The sequence below is a fragment of the Mastigoproctus giganteus genome, chromosome 1 (genome assembly GCF_048544385.1).
Source record: "Mastigoproctus giganteus isolate SK-2022 chromosome 1, ASM4854438v1, whole genome shotgun sequence".
Taxonomy (NCBI): Eukaryota; Metazoa; Arthropoda; class Arachnida; order Uropygi; family Thelyphonidae; genus Mastigoproctus; species Mastigoproctus giganteus.
In genome coordinates, this window is record NC_143575.1 from 236,644,030 (window position 1) to 236,662,321 (window position 18,292).

The following is an 18,292-nucleotide window of genomic DNA, read 5'->3' on the forward strand; positions in this document are numbered from 1 at the left end:
CTGCCAACCTTTGTATCGTCTGCAAACTTGGACATTAAGCTTGATATACCATCATCAATATCATTTATAAATACAGAAAACAATAATGGACCCAACACTGAGCCCTGAGGGACTCCACTAATAACATTAGTCCACGATGAGCAGTGTCCATTGATTACCACTCTTTGTCTTCTCCCCCTCAACCACCCCTTTATCCATAGCAGCAATTTGCCTCCAATGTCACACTGCTCCAATTTGTGTAGCAGTCTTCCATGTGCAACAGTATCAAAAGCCTTTCTAAGATCCAAGTATATAATATCAAAGTTATTCCCTGCATCCAGTTCCTTTGTGACTGCATCATAGTATCCAATTAAGTTGGTCAGGCAAGACTTCCCCTTAACAAAACCATGCTGTGTCTGAGCTATAACTGAAGTCTTGTCTAAATGATCCTGCAGTGCTTCTTTAACCAGTGCCTCCATTAATTTTCCTGGAACAGAAGTTAAACTCACAGGTCTATAATTACTTGTGTCAACCTTTGATCCTCCTTTGTGAATTGGGGTCACATTTGCACATTTCCAGTCTATGGGTACCTCCCCTGAGTCCAAGGAAGCTCTCATAATTATGGCTAAGGGTTTGCTTACTTCCTTTGCTGCCTCCTTTAATATAACTGGATAGATCCCATCCACCCCGGGTGCCTTTCTTGTGTTTATCTTCAACAGTTTCTCCTCCACTTTACTCCCAGTTATTTCAAGATTCTGTAGCTTACTGCTAGAGCTGAATACAGCTCTGGCATTCCCCTCGCTGAATAACTCCTCATGTGTGAATGTCGATGGAAAATATTCATTTAGTTTGTTAGCTACCTGAGCAGGATCATCAATAGTTGACCCATCAATATCAAGTGGACCAATCTGATTCATCCCCTTCCTTCTAGAGTTTACATAAGTAAAGAACTCTTTGCTGTTTTTCTTTGCATCCCTTGCCAAGGATTTCTCGTAATCTGCCTTCGCCTGCCTAACCTCCTTTGTAACTTGGTTGCATATCAACTTGTATCTATCATAGGCTTCTGCGTCATGTGTTAATTTGTAAGTATCCCATGCATTTTTCTTCTCTGCCATATGCCTCATTAGTTCATCTGACATCCATTTTGGCCTAAACCTTGAACAATATTTCTTAGTTGGTATGTAAAGCCTAGTAGCTTCCAAGATAAGTTCTTTGAATGCTTCCCATTTTGAATTTGCTGTTGGTAACATCATCAGTTGGTCCCACTGTATAGAATTTAAATACTTTCTCAGTCCATCATAGTCGCCTTTACGGAAGCAATAACCCTTCCCTTTACCCCTAATGGTAGTTACCTCCTTGAGTAAATCCCACTTCAGCACACTGTGATCACTGCCACCTAGTGGTTCATTTATCTGGAGATTCTTAATGCATGAAGAATCACTGCTGATAATCAAATCAAGAGTATTACTCCCTCTAGTTGCCTCCCGAACATGCTGATGTAGAAAACAATCATCCAATAAATCCACAAAAGCCCTGCTAGTTTGTGAGTAACCAGCCCCCAAATTCCAGTCAATATCTGGGAAATTAAAATCTCCCATTATAAGACTCTCTGATTTACTGGCCCACTCTATTTCCCTGTACAGTTTCTTATTATACTCATCAGGGTCATTAGGCCTATAGCACACTCCTACTCTCAATTTTGATCTCCCAATGCTTATGTCACACCAAACTGACTCAACACTGCACTGTCCAGCGATGTTGACTGGCTTCACTTCCTTGGTTTTTATGTGTTTCTTAACTAATAGCATAACCCCTCCCCCCTTCCTATCCTGTCTATCCTTTCTGTAGACGTTGTACTCCCCAAATTGCAGTTCTGCGTTCCTTATATCTGTGTGACACCACGTCTCTGATATCCCAACAATATCTGCCTTTGATGTTTTGAGCAATACCTCAAATTCATCAAATTTATTTACTAAACTCCTAGCATTGGTGTACACGCAATTATACCTGCACCTGTTTCTATTCTTAGCTACCCTAACACAACCCATGTGTTTACTTGTACCGCAATGGCTCCCAGCAGTCTCTGAAATACCATGCATCTTGTTTTTCAGGCTTCTGCTCATTCTAATAGAAGCAGTGCAAGAATCTCTTTCACCTCTGTCAATGGCTACTTTCAATCTATTGGTCTTTGTCTCCCCCCAAGCTAGCAGATTTCCGACCCACCTAACACTGCCTCGATAGCATCAGCAAATATTCTTGCACCCTTTGTATTTAAGTGTATCCCATCCCTGTAGAAGCAATCTCTCCTGTTAACAAGTACAGTCCAGGCTGAAAAAAATTCTACCCCTTGAGCCTTGCACAATCTTTCCAGGGCCGAATTGATCGACAAGGCTCTCATCATATACTCCCTCCTATCGTGTCTGGGCAGAATTGCAGACACTTTCAAATTGAACCCTAATTCTCGGCTTCTGCGTCCCTTATATCTGTGTGACACCACGTCTCTGATATCCCAACAGTATCTGCCTTTGATGTTTTGAGCAATACCTCAAATTCATCAAATTTATTTACTAAACTCCTAGCATTGGTGTACACGCAAGTATACCTGCACCTGTTTTTGCTATGTGAATATATGTTAAAGCAGTGAGCTCTACTTGCAGGTACCTAGTTTCCAGATGCTGCAATTTTCACAAATGATATCTTTCTTAATAAGAGTAACCATTTGTTCCCCTCTATAATCTTAGTACACCCATTCCTAAAATTATGCTTCCAGACTTCATTTAGGCAACATCTTGTGTACTGTTTGCAATACTCAAGGTGTTTATATTGCCATTATAATGGGGATAATCACTTCCTTATGTGCTACCACATAGTTGGTACGTTAAACTGGGATTACTGTTATCCTTATGTGTTACCTTATATTTGTCAGTGTTAAACTTCAACTGTCATTTCTCTCTGCCCATCTGCCTAATTGTTCTAGATCTTGTTACAGTAACTTACCTTGATTACTGCATTGTAGCCAAAACAGCTTATGTACTGTAAAAACCCAACAACAACAGCCTTGATTACTGTCATTAACCACCCTGCCAACTTTTGTATCATCTGCAATCTTAGACATTAAGCCTGATATACTTTCATCATCAACAACAACAGCCTTGATTACTGTAATTAACTACCCTGCCAACTTTTGTATCATCTGCAACCTTAGACATTAAGCCTGATATACTTTCATCATTATCATTAATAAATACAGAAAACAACAATGAGACCAGCACTGAATCTTGGGGACTCCACTAATAACATTAGTCCATGAAGAGTAGTGTTCATTAATAACCATTCTCTGTCTTCTCTTACTCGACCATCCATTTGTCCAGATCAGTAACTTGCCCTAATGCCACACTGCCCCAATTGGTATGGCATTCTTTTATGTACAAGAGTATCAAAATCTTTCATGAAATCCAAGTATATGATGTTGAAATTATTTTTTGCATCCGGTTCCGTTGTTATGGCATCATAGTATTCAATCAAATTGGTTAGACAAGATTGCCCCTTAACAAATCCATGCTATGACTGCAGTATAATTGCATGTCTGTCTAGATCGTTTTGCATTACTTTTTTAACCAGAGACTCCATTTTTATTTTTTCATTCAGTTTTATTCATAACTGGAACATATTATATATGAATTAATCACTTATTCACATAAACATTCATAATGTTAACTTATTCACATGATATTTGATAAAATATCATGTGAATGATTGATATAAAATGGCTGTGAGGTACATGCAGGCCAAATTATTATTATTATTTTTTTAGATTTCTATGATTTTTAGGATTATTAAAATGATGTATAATGAAAAAAATGTCACACAAGTTTTATTTATACATACACGTACATATAATTAATTTCATTAATAAGAAAAACAAAATACAAATTCAAGATAAAATCCAAAAATACAATTATAGTAAAAAATCCAGTAAACCCCCGCTATTCGCGGTATCTGTATTCGCGGTCGCTGATTTAATATAAAATGAAACCTAAAAAAAATGTGAATTTTAAAGCGCCGTGAACATTTTCCGCCATAAAAAAACATGGGCGTGGCTAAAATTATCTTTCCCGGTCAAAACAGCGCTAAGTGGGTGGGGGGAGAGGGGTGACAAAATCGCGAGCGTTGATGTTTCTCGCTAATCCTTGTTTATTTTGTGTTATACGCTTGTCATGGAAGGTTTCGTCGTTTGCTTTTAATTTATATGCTTATAAACTGAATAAATTTATCAATTTATAAATTGATATGCTTACAAAGTGTAAATCTACCGTTTTGCAGTGTAAAACAGACTTTTTCGAGTGTGTTAACGGAAGAAAGTGACTTTATTGTGGACAAGTTCTTTCTAACCCGTACAAAAATATGGCTATGAATAACAAAGGAAATGTGAAAAGATCAAAGAAGGTGATAACATTAGCGAATAAAATTGAGTTATTAGATAAAATTTCTAATGGTGAAAGTGTCTCCTCAGTGGCAAAACATTATAAAATCAATGAGTCAACGGTATGATCAATCAAGAAATCGGAAGAAAAAATCCGCCGTAGTGTCTGTGAAAACGCGCTAATTGCTTCGAAAATTTGCTCTGTAACTCGTGCTGTTAAATTAGAAAAAATGGAAAAAGCTTAAAATCTGTGGATAGAAGACCGAACTCAAAATAAAATTCAGTTAAGTTCACTCATCATTCGTGAAAAGGCAAAACTCCTTTATCAACACTTTAGCGAAACTGGTGATAGCACTGGCGGGATAAGTTTTTTAGCTAACAAAGGCGCTGGTTTGAAAGATTTGTTTGAAATTTCTAATAAATATTACATTTAATATTAAATTGTTTTTTATTTTCATTTCGATTCCATATGCTTGCATTTCACTATGTGCTGTCTATGTACATAGTCATATTATGAAGGTACATATAATACATAGACAAAATTTTAGACTAGTTTTTCTTATATATTTCAGACTTTGGAACGGAACCCCTTTATTACTATGGGAGCCATAACTCAGTATTCGCGTTTTCAGTATTCAAGGCATTTCTCAGGAACGTAACCCCCGCGAATAGCGGGGGTTTGCTGTACAAATAAAATTCTGGTAACAATAATTGCAATATTTTATTTTTATAATATTTAATGGGAGATGTGATACTGTTTATTTTTATCAGTGAATTGATATCTGTTGTAGCAATGCACAGAGTATTTTCGAAATTTACATCAGAAATTCCATTAATTAAAAAAAAAAAAAATTTGAAAACAACTGCAGGCTGGATTACGCATTTTCACAGGCTGGAAGTTGCCCACCCCTGTTCTAGAGTCATCTTAGCCCATTTTTAGTTACCTTACGGATACTTCTACCTTGCCATGCTAGAAGTAACCTTAAGGTAACTAAAAATGGATTAAGAAGACTATTATTTTCCCTGGAACAGAAGTTAAACTAACAATTGTGTAATTACTCTTGTTATCTTTTGATCTCCCTTTGTGAATTGAGCACACATCTCCAGTCTATAGGGACCTCTCTTGAATCCAGATATTCTCTCATAATTATGGCTTAAAGTTTGCTTACCTCAATTGTTGTCTCACCTAGTATAATTGGATAAATTCCAACCACCTCAGGTGCCTTTTTTATGATAAGCTTCAACAGTTTTGGTTTCACTTTCCTCTCAGTTATCACAAAATCAATAGCTCCATGTTAGATTTCGATAAACTTTTGGCATTCCTTTCCCTAAAGAATTCCTACTTGAATGTAGATGCAAAATACCTATTCAGTTTGTTAGCAATGGGAGTTGGATCATCAACAGTGAAACCATTCTTATCTAGGAGACCAATGCAATTCATTCCTTACCTTTTAATGTTTACATAAGTAAAAGAAGCCTTTGCTATCTTATTGTGAACTGCTTTATATGTACTCCAGGTGTTTCTGTTCCTTGATAATTTATAATCATATGAGGCATTTTTATTCTCTGCCAGTAGTCTCATAAGGCCATCTTACAACGAGTTAGGTCTAAGAACAATTATAACTTAGTTGGTATATATATAAAGTCTTGTTACTGTGATTTCCCCCCACCAAATGCTTCCCATTTAGAATTCACTGTTGGTAACAGGAAATCCTAAATGATCAACATCATCAGATTGTGCTGCTGAATAGATTTTTAAAAACCCTCTGGGACCTTTGTAACTACAAAGATCCCAGATTGCTTTTCAAAAGCAAAAGCTCTTTCCCTTTGCTCTTGACAGTAGTTACCGCTTTAAATCACACATCAATACAGTGTGATCATTGACACCTGGTGGGGTTGTTATCTGCATATTCTTAATTCTTAAGAATCACTGCTGATAATCAGATGAAGAGTATTGCTTTCTCTAATTGTGTGTCTAACATTATTATTAGCCATATGGTGCAAGGAAGCCTGAGGCTTCTTTGCGCCATATTACTTAAATAGTAATAACTGAACAAACGTCTTGCCTGTCTGCCAGGTGCAAAGGTTGATGACATTGTAGAGCAGATATAATCTTTTAAGGGCACAAAAGGTGATATTGTTGTACACGTTGGCACTAATGATATTAAGAGTAGGAGACAGGCGGAATAACTTAACAAGTACAGATCACTGTTGAAAAAAAGCCGTGAATTAGGGTTGAATTTGAAAGTGTCTGCAATTCTGCCCAGACACGATAGGAGGGAGTATATGATGAGAGCCTTCTCGATCAATTCTGCCCTGGAGAGATTGTGCAAGGCTCAAGGAGTAGAATTTTTCTCAGAATTTTTCCTGTGCTTGTGAACAGGAGAGATTGCTTCACAGGGTTGGCATACACTTAAATAGAAAGGGTGCAAGAATATTTGCTGATACTATCGACGCAGTGTTAGGTGGGTCGGAAAACTGCTAGATTGGTGGGATACACGGACTAATAGATTAACAGTAGCCACTGGCAAAGGTGAAAGTTGCACTGCTTCTATTGCAATGAGCAGCAGCCTGGAAAACAAGATGCAGGGGATTTCAGAGACTGCTGGGAGTCATTGTGGTACAAGTAAACGCCTGGGTTGTGTTAGGGTAGCTGAAACAGGAACAGGTGCATGCATACTTGCGTTTACACCAATGCTAGGAGTTTGGTAAATAAATTTGATGAATTTGGGGTGTTGGTCAAAACATCAAAGGCAGATATTGTTGGGATATCAGAGATGTGGTGTCACACAGATATTAGGAATGCAGAACTGGAATTTCGGGAGTACAATGTGTCCAGGAAAGGATAGACAAGATGGGAAGGAGGAGGAGGAGTTATGCTATTAGTTAAGAAACACATAAAATCCAAGGAAGTGCAGCCAGTCGACATCGCTGAACAGTGCAGTGTCAAGTCAGTTTGGTGTGACATAAGTACTGGGAGATGAAAATTGAGAGTAGGAGTGTGTTATAGGCCTAATGACTCTGATGAGTATAATAAAAAAATTTTCAGGGAAATAGAGTTGGCCAGTAAATCAGAGTCTTATAGTTGGGGATTTTAATTTCCCCGTTATTGACTTTGAATTTGTGGGTTGGTCACTCACACACTAGCAAGGCTTTTGTGGATTTATTGGATGATTGTTTTCCACATGAGCATGTTCGGGAGGCAGCTAGAGGGAGTAATACTCTTGATCTTATTATCAGTAGTGATTCTTCATGCATTAAGAATCTGCAGATAAAGGAACCACTAGGTGGCAGTGATCACAGTGTGCTGAAGTGGGATTTACTCAAAGAGGTAAATACCATTAGGGGTAAAGGGAAGGGTTATTGCTTTCGTAAAGGTGACTACGATGGACTGAAACAGTATTTAAATTCTATACAGTGGGACCAACTGATGATGTTACCAACAGCAAACTCAAAATGGGAAGCATTCAAAGAACTTATCTTGGAAGCTACTAGGCTTTACATACCAACTAAGAAATATTGTTCAAGGTTGAGGCATAAATGGATGTCAGATGAACTAATGAGACATATGGCAGAGAAGAAAAATGCATAGGATACATATAAATTAACATGTGACACAGAAGCCTATGATAGATATATGTTGATCTGTAACCAAGTTACAAAGGAGGTTAGGCAGGCGAAGGCAGATTACGAGAAATCTTTGGCAAGGGATGCAAAGAAAAACAGCAAGGAGTTCTTTACTTATGTAAACTCTAGAAGGAAGGGGATGAATCAGATTGGTCCACTTGATATCGATGGTTCAACTGTTCATGATCCTGCTGAGCTAGCTAACAAACTAAATCAATATTTTGCATCTGCATTCACACATGGGAAGTTATTCAGCAAGGGGAATGCCATAGATGAAATAAACACTGGCAGTGAGCTAGATGATCTTGTAATAATTGAGAGTAAAGTGGAGGAGAAATTGTTGAAGATAAATACAAGAAATGCACCTGGAGGGATCTATCCAGTTATATTAAAGGAGGCAGCAAAGGAAGTAAGCAATCCGTTAGCCATAATTATGAGAGCTTCCTTGGACTCAGGGGAGGTACCCACAGACTGGAGAAGTGCAAATGCAACCCCAATTCACAAAGGAGGATCAAAGGCTGACACAAGTAATTATAGACCTGTTAGTTTAACTTCTGTTCCTGGGAAATTAATGGATGCACTGGTTAAAGAAGCACTGCAGGATCATCTAGACAAGAATTCAGTTATAGCTCAGACACAGCATGGTTTTGTTAAGGGAAGGTCTTGCCTGACCAATTTGATTGGATACTATGATGTAGTCACAAAAGAATTGGATGCAGGGAATTACTTTGATGTTATATATTGGGATTTTAGAAAGGCTTTTGATACTGTGCGCAAATTGAAGCAGTGCGGCATTAGAGGCAAATTGCTGCTATGGATAATGGGATGGTTGAGTGGGAGAAGACGGAGAGTGGTAATCAGTGGACACTGCTCTTCGTGGACTAATGTTATTAGTGGAGTTCCTCAGGGTTCATTGTTGGGTCCATTGTTGTTTTCTGTATTTATAACTGATATTGATGATGGTATATCAGGCTTAATGTCCAAGTTTGCAGATGATATGAAGGTTGGCAGGGTTGTTAATGACACTAATGACAGTACACTGCTGCAACAGAAAAATTTGAGAAGATGGGCTGACAGGGGAGAAATTAAGTTTAATATTGACAAATGTACATGTCAATCCCATAGGAAGCAGTAACCCCATGTTACTCTGGGGTTACTGCTTCCTATGGGAAGCAGTAACTCCAGAGTAACATATCAACTCTGTGGTACTACACTGACAGTTGTAGAAAGAATGAAAAGGACCTGTGAGTAATTGTGCAAGCAGATATGAAGTTTTCTGAGCAGTGCAGACGGTCTGCAAGAGTAGCTCATGGTGTCTTGTCAATGATATATAGGAATTTTTCTAGCAGGGATAAGGAAGTGATTATCCCCTTGTATAAGGCAATGGTCAGGTCAGGCCACACCTTGAGTACTGTATTCAGGTCTGGAGGCCTCATTTTAAGAAAGATATAGAGCTGTTGGAACAAGTACAGAGAAGGGCAACAAGATTAGTGAATGGAACAAAGGGTTACACTTACGAAGAAAGGCTTAAGTTTTGCAGATTACAGTGTTTGGAGACTAGGCACCTGTGAGGTGATCTGATTGAGGTGTATAAAGCCTTGAATAGTTTGAGCATGCTCATTGCTGATGGGATTCTTCCTCTTGCTCAGAATAATCACCCGAGAGGGCATAAATTTAAATTGAGGAAAGACAGTTGTAGGATAGATGTGTGGAAGTTTGCCTTTAGCCAGCGGGTAGTTGATTGGTGGAACAGACTTCCATCTTTTGTTGTGGAAGTTGATAGCCTAAATATATTTATGGCTGAACTGGACAGGTATTTGGAACGAATGGAGGGGTGAAATTGGAGAGTTTTTTTAAGCTCCAATTTCACTCCTGATGCTGCATAAGCTTGCTTTCTTGTATCGTATGCCAATGCTAATGTTTACAAACTGTGATACTTATATGTGAGATAATGAATGTTCATTTAATTTTCTTTCTCTTCATTGCTGTTAAGCACAACCTCTTCTGCAGCATCTAGATTTCATGTACCTTCTGCTCTCTTTAAAAGTCAGAAACTGCATATTTCGAAGTTACAATTTTTTATGGTCTCAAACAAGCACAAGTTCAATAGCACAGAACCCAGGGATCTTAAAACAAAACATAGGGACCCCTACTTAGATATAAAGCACAAATTTAACTTTGTTACCTTACCAATTAACAAAGTTAAATGATAAACAAACATCGTAAGAATATTTTCGAGTTAGCAAAATAAAAATAAATTTATGCTTGCGTGCATAGTTTTTTAATTAAGTTTTAATTAATAGTTTTATTTAATATAGTTTTAATTAATACGTACTGTAATATGTACCTACTAACTAATTGATATTTCTGTTCAACGATTTTTTTTTTTTTTTTTTTTGGTTGTAAAATTTGAAACAGTAAAAATGATAAGCAATTAATAACAAAAAACACGATACGAAGAAGTGAGATATGGAATAATGAGTTCTGAAAATTTATTTATGTTTTTTTTATAGGATTGAATATTTCATGGAAGGAGAACACATCTCACTGTAATAATGTGAAAATCCACAGAATTCTATCTATTGGCACTATCACAAATGCAAGAAGATCAAGTTTACTACCTGTTTATAATTGATTATACTAACAGAAAAGACCAATAAACAGGAAACTGCACATTGTTTTTATTGTTTTATGGTAGTGACCTCCAGAAATGTGCTTTAGAAAAATATCACGAAGGTGACTTAGAAAATATCACGACTAGTGAGTCAATAGCAGGGATTCACAAAAAAGGAATGGAAACGTTGAAAATTATATCTAACATAATAGCAGGGTTTTCCCAGCACAAAAGCTGAAAAATACCGTGTTAAGCGAGATTTCTAGCAATTCTCAAACCGTGTTAGAACAAAACTGTGGTGTACAAGTACCATGTTATATGGGGGTTGCCTGTACTCTCTGTTCACTGTTTGGCCATGCTGGATAAATTAGGGTCTTCCATAATTGATTACTTCTACCAATGTGTTTTTATGTCTGTAAATTGCGTGTGTTCTCTGGTCGATTTGCCTGTTTTGCTGGATGAAAAACCCCAGTTCCTTGGGGAAAAAAACCCAGTTTCTGGGAGGGAACCTTGCTATCTATGCCTGAGACTGACTAACCCAGCCATGGAGTGAAAAACCTCAAAGTTCCTCACGTTATCAACAAGATTCAAACCTGGGCTTTTTCTACCCAGTGTGGGGAGGACAGTGACGATACCACTGCACTACCCGTGCAGACACAGGGGCACCAGAAGCTGATTATAGCTCAGAGTTGGGGCCTTTACCCAGATTTCTAGGATATGCAAAGGGACGCTGAAATAACCTTTCTGCCCAGGGTGCAGGAATACTTTAATCTGGCCCTGTTCCTGATGGCCGATATCTAGTGTACAATCAAGAATAACAGCAAAATACCCGGCGGATTTCATTGCACTAGAAAAATTCTTTTTCCAGTGCTTCTGTGGACTCTTTTCCTCTTCCTTTTAGGTGACCACTTTGTGTACTTTTATTCTTTTTTTACAATCTAAAAAGAAATTATAAGGCAACAGACGATTAGTAAAAATTTTCTTCCTTGTTTTGTTTCAACTTGTTGTAGAATAATGAAATTTATAAAATAACTGCACTTTGTGCTTTATCAGTGATCAAATGAGGAACTCCATCATTCATTAAATTTTAAAGATTCTGATATTTAGCCTGTGTAACAGCTGTGTGTGAGAACAATAAGAAATCTGTTTCGTGGTAGACACTCATCAACACCGCTAGTTGGAGTGAATGATATACGCACATGATAAGAAGCAGACAGGGAATCTCAGCGTTTAATTTCTTATATATCATTGTTAATACCAACCATTACGAATGCATTATCAGTACAAGTGCAATAAGTCAGTGCAACTTTAATCCATTATTTCTTAGCGATGATTTCAAAGATTCATATATTTCTTCTGCACTGCATTCATTGGCTTTGATTATGTCAAGAAAAGTTACCACAAATCAATACTTGAAATTCGAATAGTATTGTATTACAGTTACCAACATTTTTATAACACTAATATCATTGCTTTCATCGATAATTAACTGAAGTTTCTATTTCCTAAGTCAGGTTTTAAATTATCCACAAAATGTAGTGCTATAGCATTACATATTATTGAAATACATTTTGTTTTTTGCAGTTTGAAATCCTTACTTACCATACTGTCTGAAAAACGAAATTCACAAATGTAACTCAAATGAACAACTACCCAATGAACATTGCACAGTTATGATCAATTACCCAATGATTAACTATGATCAATTACCCAATTCACAATGCATAGCTATTAAAAATGCTATGCTGCTTTCTGCCCTTGCACCTTCTGTATCGCCAATTTTCTTGAATGGCAATACTCTCTGATGCTTAAAATTAAAGGGCTGTTCATCTTTCTTGCGATTAATTGGTAATCACGATGCCTTTCAATATCACATAATTTGGCTGTCAGCATGCATTTACAATATTTACAAAAACATTTTAAATAATCACCATCTAATTTGTATAGTCAGTTCTTATATTTAGTGTCTTTGAAATCATGAAAGTTTCAAAGAAAGGAAGTTGAAAAGTTGTGAGTGATTGGCGCAAATTCATATTATATCTTTCTTTGATCTGTAAATGGTCCAGAAACAAATTTTCAATAAAAGAAATACTGATATCAGAGTAACAAAATTCCAAATCGTTCTGTCAAATTGCAACAGAATGCAAAGAATAGTAAAATAAATAAATAAATCTACAGCAATGAGTAACATATATTAGTCTCAAAACTGGATGACGTCATGGATCATTCATAATTTGTGAATAGCCCATATTCACAAATTATGAATTCACAATTTGTGAACAACAACTGGAAACTATTGAAAACTGGAATAATAAATTAATTACATCTTCAGCCTTTCTATCACAAGTTGGAAAAAAAATGGTGGTAATGAGTAAATTTTTTCGTGTTCTGAGAAACTTAAAAATGTAGAATCACAGAATGGTACATAATGCTTGATCAGAGCTGCAGAACTTACTTTTTCTGCCAGTAAGGTAAATGAAAATCTCTTTTATTATTTGTTAAATCTTGGTATAAAATTTCTGCATTTTTTGAAATTTGCTGATGTGCAAAAATTTATTTCTAGGAACACAAGTGTGGAAGCAAAGAAAACAGTGCTGATATAAATGTGAAATCGCTTGAAAATACATCCTGTGCATCCCCTTTTCCACATAAAGAACAACTAAAAAAAATTGAATCATTGTTAAAATTACAAGTATATAGGAAAAAAATTTCTAATGAAGATCTAAAATACAGTAAAGAGATAATAAAATGGCTAAATGGCAAGTTAAGTAACTACAAAGGTGATGTATTAATTGTTCAATGCTAAAGCAAAAAAAATTAATAAGCCTTATAATTTTGAGAAAATTCATATAAAAATAAAAATACTAAAAATCTATATTTTCTAAATTGTTTCTAAGCATTTGCTATTCATTTTTTAGTTAAAAATTATTTCTTTAAGACAGTAATGACAATGGAAGGAACTCGGTAACTAATTACAAGTGAACCTTACTCTAATTTTCTTATATAATTAAATTATTAAAATTTATATGTCAAAAAATGTAAAGAAAAAAAAAAAAAAGAAAATAGAACATAAATTGGAAAACTTACTGAAATAATGAAATTATAATACCAGATTTTATTAAAACTTTGGGAGTGTAAAAAAAAAAAAAAAAAAATCTCAATTTATTTGAAAAATTTTTGTGAGGATTTATACTTGGCAGTATGAAGCCCTTTGAAGCTACTGATGCAGCATCATACAAATAAGTTGTGACTGACTTCAGTAGGCATCATGGAGTGCCTAGGTTCCTGGAATTGCCAATTTCTTGGCTTGTAGAAAATTTAGTTTGGTATTTTGTCATTTTGTCTTATACCAGAACTGGTCCAACAATTTGTGAGGTGTAGCATAACTATTTTTCAGATCCCTGCTTATCTTGACCTTCCTCGTTTATCATATGACCATTTGTCATATGATAAACCAAGGGAACCTAAATGCCAAGTGAAATTTAATAAGAAAATAGAATATAGGTATTCAGAGTAAAAGTATACCTATTGAGCCATAAGGCCAAATATTTAAGTAACCTTAGTTGGACTTGTGTTATACCATATAATTAAACACATAATTAATAATAAAATAATATAATAATAATAAAATTGTGTGAAATCGCTTGAAATAATTTGCTTCATAATTTTCAAGCCCGAAAATGATGAAGCAAATTGCTGATTAAAGGATACATTGAATGGTACATTGATTGAATAGAACGCTAGCACCACTCAATATGCCCTATCACTAATTTGCTAAAGCTATCTATTTCTATTTGCTATTTGCCAGTTCATCTAGGTCCAAATTATAGCAGCAGTATCAATCTGTGTTACATTTAATAGCAGAATAACACCTTTTTTTAATAATGGCAACCTTAAGTAATTTATTTTATTTTGTGGCACTCCTTACTTCTGCCTATCAGATTTGATTTTCTGTGTGTGTGTGTGTGTGTGTGTGTGTGTGTGTGTGTGTGTGTGTGTGTGTGTGTGTGTGTGTGTGTGTGTGTGTGTGTGTGCCCGCGCACGTGCGTATATGTATATATATAAAATATCGGTGTAAATACAGCATAATTTACCCATAAGTTTAACTACATACATAGTGTAACGGCATCGTTTAGATTTTATCTCATATTGTGGCTACCTTCACAACAAAATACCAAGTATTGCATTACTATCTCTAATGGAGAAGACTCCTCTACTAGAGAAGCGTTATTTATTTGAAGTAGTATTTATTATTTATTTGAAGAAGCTTAATAAATAATACTGCTTAAAAAAGTAGTTATTTATTTGAAGAAGACTCCTCTACTAGAGAAATGTATTTATTTTAAGTAGTGCAAATAAATACATTTCTCTAGTAGAGAAATGTATTTATTTGAAGTAGTGCAATACCTGGTATCTCGTTGTGAAGTTAGCCACAATATGAGATAAAATCTAAATGATGCCATTACACTACGTATGTAATTAAACTTATAGGTAAACTATGGTGTATTTACACCGATATTATATAGTTAATTTCAATCCATAACGTATTATTTATGCCGTTACACTATATGTTTTTTTTTTTTTTTTTTATGAAAACCCCAAACACGAGGGGGTATTAGAACCTATAGTACTTAGTACCGTGCTTGGGTTGGAGGTTGAGAAGATGAAAGAAGATATTTGTTGAAATTAGATTTGAACTTTTGTAGACTGTAATTTTCAGGAAATACATATAAAAGAAAGTTGTTCCAGAAAACAACAGTTGAATGAATAAACGAGGAAGATGAATAGTTGGTTCTATGAGTTTGAAGTTGGACAGTAAATGGATGTTGGCTGGTTGCGGCACGTGTTCGGACTGTTTTGAAGAGAGAGCGGGAATTATAGAAGCCAATTCAGAAGAACAGTGCCCATGGAAGTATCTGTAGAAAGGGCATGCAGCAGAAACAGTACATCTATGAGACAGCGAGTGGAGAGACTCTGTTAGAGAGGAGTCATTAATTAACCTAACTGCCTTCTTCTGAATGGAATCTAGAAGCCTGAGAGAAGTTTTGGGGGCACCGCCTCAGATGTGGGAACAATATCCCATGGTAGGGCGGATTTGCGATTTGTACAGAGTGAACAGCTGTTTGGAAGAAAAGTAACACCGAGAGTGAAAGAGAAAACCAAGTTTTTTAGATGCAGAGGAAGCAATAGTTGTAATGTGCTTGTGCCAAGAGAGATTAGAAGTCAGAGTAATCCCCAAAAGAGATATATTATTTTGCCTAGAAATTGGAGTGTCACCAAAGATAAGCATAGGAGCAGAAGAATCCTTTTTGTGAGATATAAGACAAGACTGAGTTTTAGAAGGATTGAAATCAATTAAGTTGTCTTTGCCCCACTGGAGAATTACCTGGAGATCGGCATTTAAGGAATTAGTAGTGGATATTCGAGAAGTTGAAGCTGATTGAGCAGGGCAAGGTTTCTCAAAATGGAAAATGGAATGCAATGTGCTATCATTGGCAAAACTATGGATAGGATTTCCAGTCAATGGGAGAAGGTCATTAATATACAAGAGGAAAATAGTGAGCGAAAGAACTGAACCTTGGGGGACACCAGCATTACTGGAGAAGTTAGAAGAGAGCCATCTACCATCACCCTCAGTGAGTGATCTGAGAGAAAACTGGATAACCAATTACAAAAAACAGTTGGCAAACCATAAGATGGTAGCTTGTTTAGAAGACCTTTATGCCCGTACTGAAAATTTGGATCCCATAGGAACTCCTATCATTTGTTTATATATGTATTTGCCATCGTATATGCATTTGTTGAATAGGCAGAAATCTGTATACATTGGCTTTCATTTATTTGTAATTTTTCTTCATGATCTCCAAAAGTATGTGTCCAGTACTATTTTTAGTTTGTCTAATGGGATGGCAGTAAATAGGTTGGAAAAATCATGTTTCTATTTTGATTATATTATGATGTTCTTTTATATATTGTAATCACTTTGGCATTACTATTGATTGTCCATGTTTCTTCTATGTTCGTATACATTTGTTTTAGTATTTTTTTGAACTTATTGGCAATAACACTGGTGTAGCAATTTCTTCCACTGGTGATACAGTCCATTCTGTTTATTTGGGACACATCGGGACTAGTGCATTTTGGCCCAATTAAGCGGCTGCCCCAATTATATGAAGTTTCACGTAAATAGTTAAAAATACAATGTACCCACCCCTCTTTACAATTGGTTCACTGTACAATCAAATCACGTTACGATGGAGTCACCATCGTAACATGAATTGATAGGTAGCATAGTAAAGTACCGTTCACTATACGATGTGCAGTAAGCACCGATCATTGTGATCATGTTTGTGAATTGAATTTTAATTCTATTAAAAAGCGATTCTAATTAGCGAAAATAGGAGGAATATTCTCCATAGGCTATAAAAGCAATGATATATTAAGCACAAATTTACCCTTTATTAACCTTACCAATTAAAAAATTAAATGATACATGAAAATCGGAAGAATATACATGATAATCGGAATAATTAATATGTACTGTAATAAGTACATACGAACTAGTTGACATTTCTGTTCACTGACATTTGTGGGTGGGGGTTAAAATTTAAAACAGTAAAAAGATAAGCAATCAATAACAAAGAACACGGCACACACAAATTGCAAGTAACATGATACGCGCTAGTGAGAACGGAGTAATGAGTTACAAAGCTTTAAAAATAGGAATGAAGAGAAGATCTGAAATTATATTTTTTTTATATGATTGAAGATTTCATGGAAGTGTAAACACATTTCACCATATTAACCCACAGAATTCCAGCTGTCGGTATTATCGCAAATTCAGTAAGATCGAGTTTACTGTCCATTTATGATAGATTTCACTAACAGAAAAGCCCAATAAACAGGTGACTGCTAATTGTTTTTATTGTTTTATGGTTGTGACCTCCAGAATTTCGACCGAACCAAGTGGTACCGTTGGAGACAATCGTAGGGTAATCTCCAGTGCTGCGGTCTCCTGCCCCGATTAAACGGCATGCTGTCCCAATTAAGTGAAGTAAACCCTGGCTATTTTCTCCATTGGTTTCTGTTTTTTAAGATTTTCTCCAAATAAACAGCTGCCCCGATTAACCGGTGGCCCAAATAACCGGAATCCACTGTATCTGAAACTAACTGGTGCTTTATGGAATTTGGGTATCATATATAAGAATGGAAAATTAATATTGTCTATTCTTGCTTTTAATTTTTTGTGTAATGCCAGTATCTTGTTCACTGTGCTTCTCATGTTGTTACTGACTCTCTTGCATGTGTTGCTTTTTTAATTTCATCTTTCAGTGTATCAGCATAGAATTTTTTACATATAATGGCGAAGTTGTTGGTTGCTTTATCTACACTGATTACGAATTTACTCTGTAATTCTTTAATCTGCATATTTATGTTTGCATAATTAACTATTGTCGTTTGTTCATGTTCAAAGTTTTTGATTAGGTTTGTGCTGTCATCTAGTACGCACCTAATCCAGCCGTTGAATTCTTCGATTTAGGTACTTCATATTTAAGGGATAATTTGAACTGAACTGTATTAGGTCACAGTATAACTCTTTTCTAGCTTTATTACATTTAATCTTGTAGTTGGGCCTGAATTTAAAACCC

At 35.9% G+C, this 18,292-nt stretch overlaps 1 protein-coding gene across 3 annotated transcripts in view; it reads left to right on the top strand.

Moving 5' to 3' along the window:
* LOC150091666 (terminal uridylyltransferase 4-like) overlaps positions 1-18,292 on the top strand; it is a 604,054-nt gene that overhangs the window by 172,827 nt on the left and 412,935 nt on the right. For all 3 annotated transcript variants that reach the window (XM_090376273.1, XM_090376276.1, XM_090376282.1), the window contains one exon: positions 13,207-13,423. In XM_090376273.1, the coding sequence (XP_090232399.1) occupies positions 13,207-13,423 (217 nt within the window). The remainder of the gene's footprint in view (positions 1-13,206; positions 13,424-18,292) is intronic.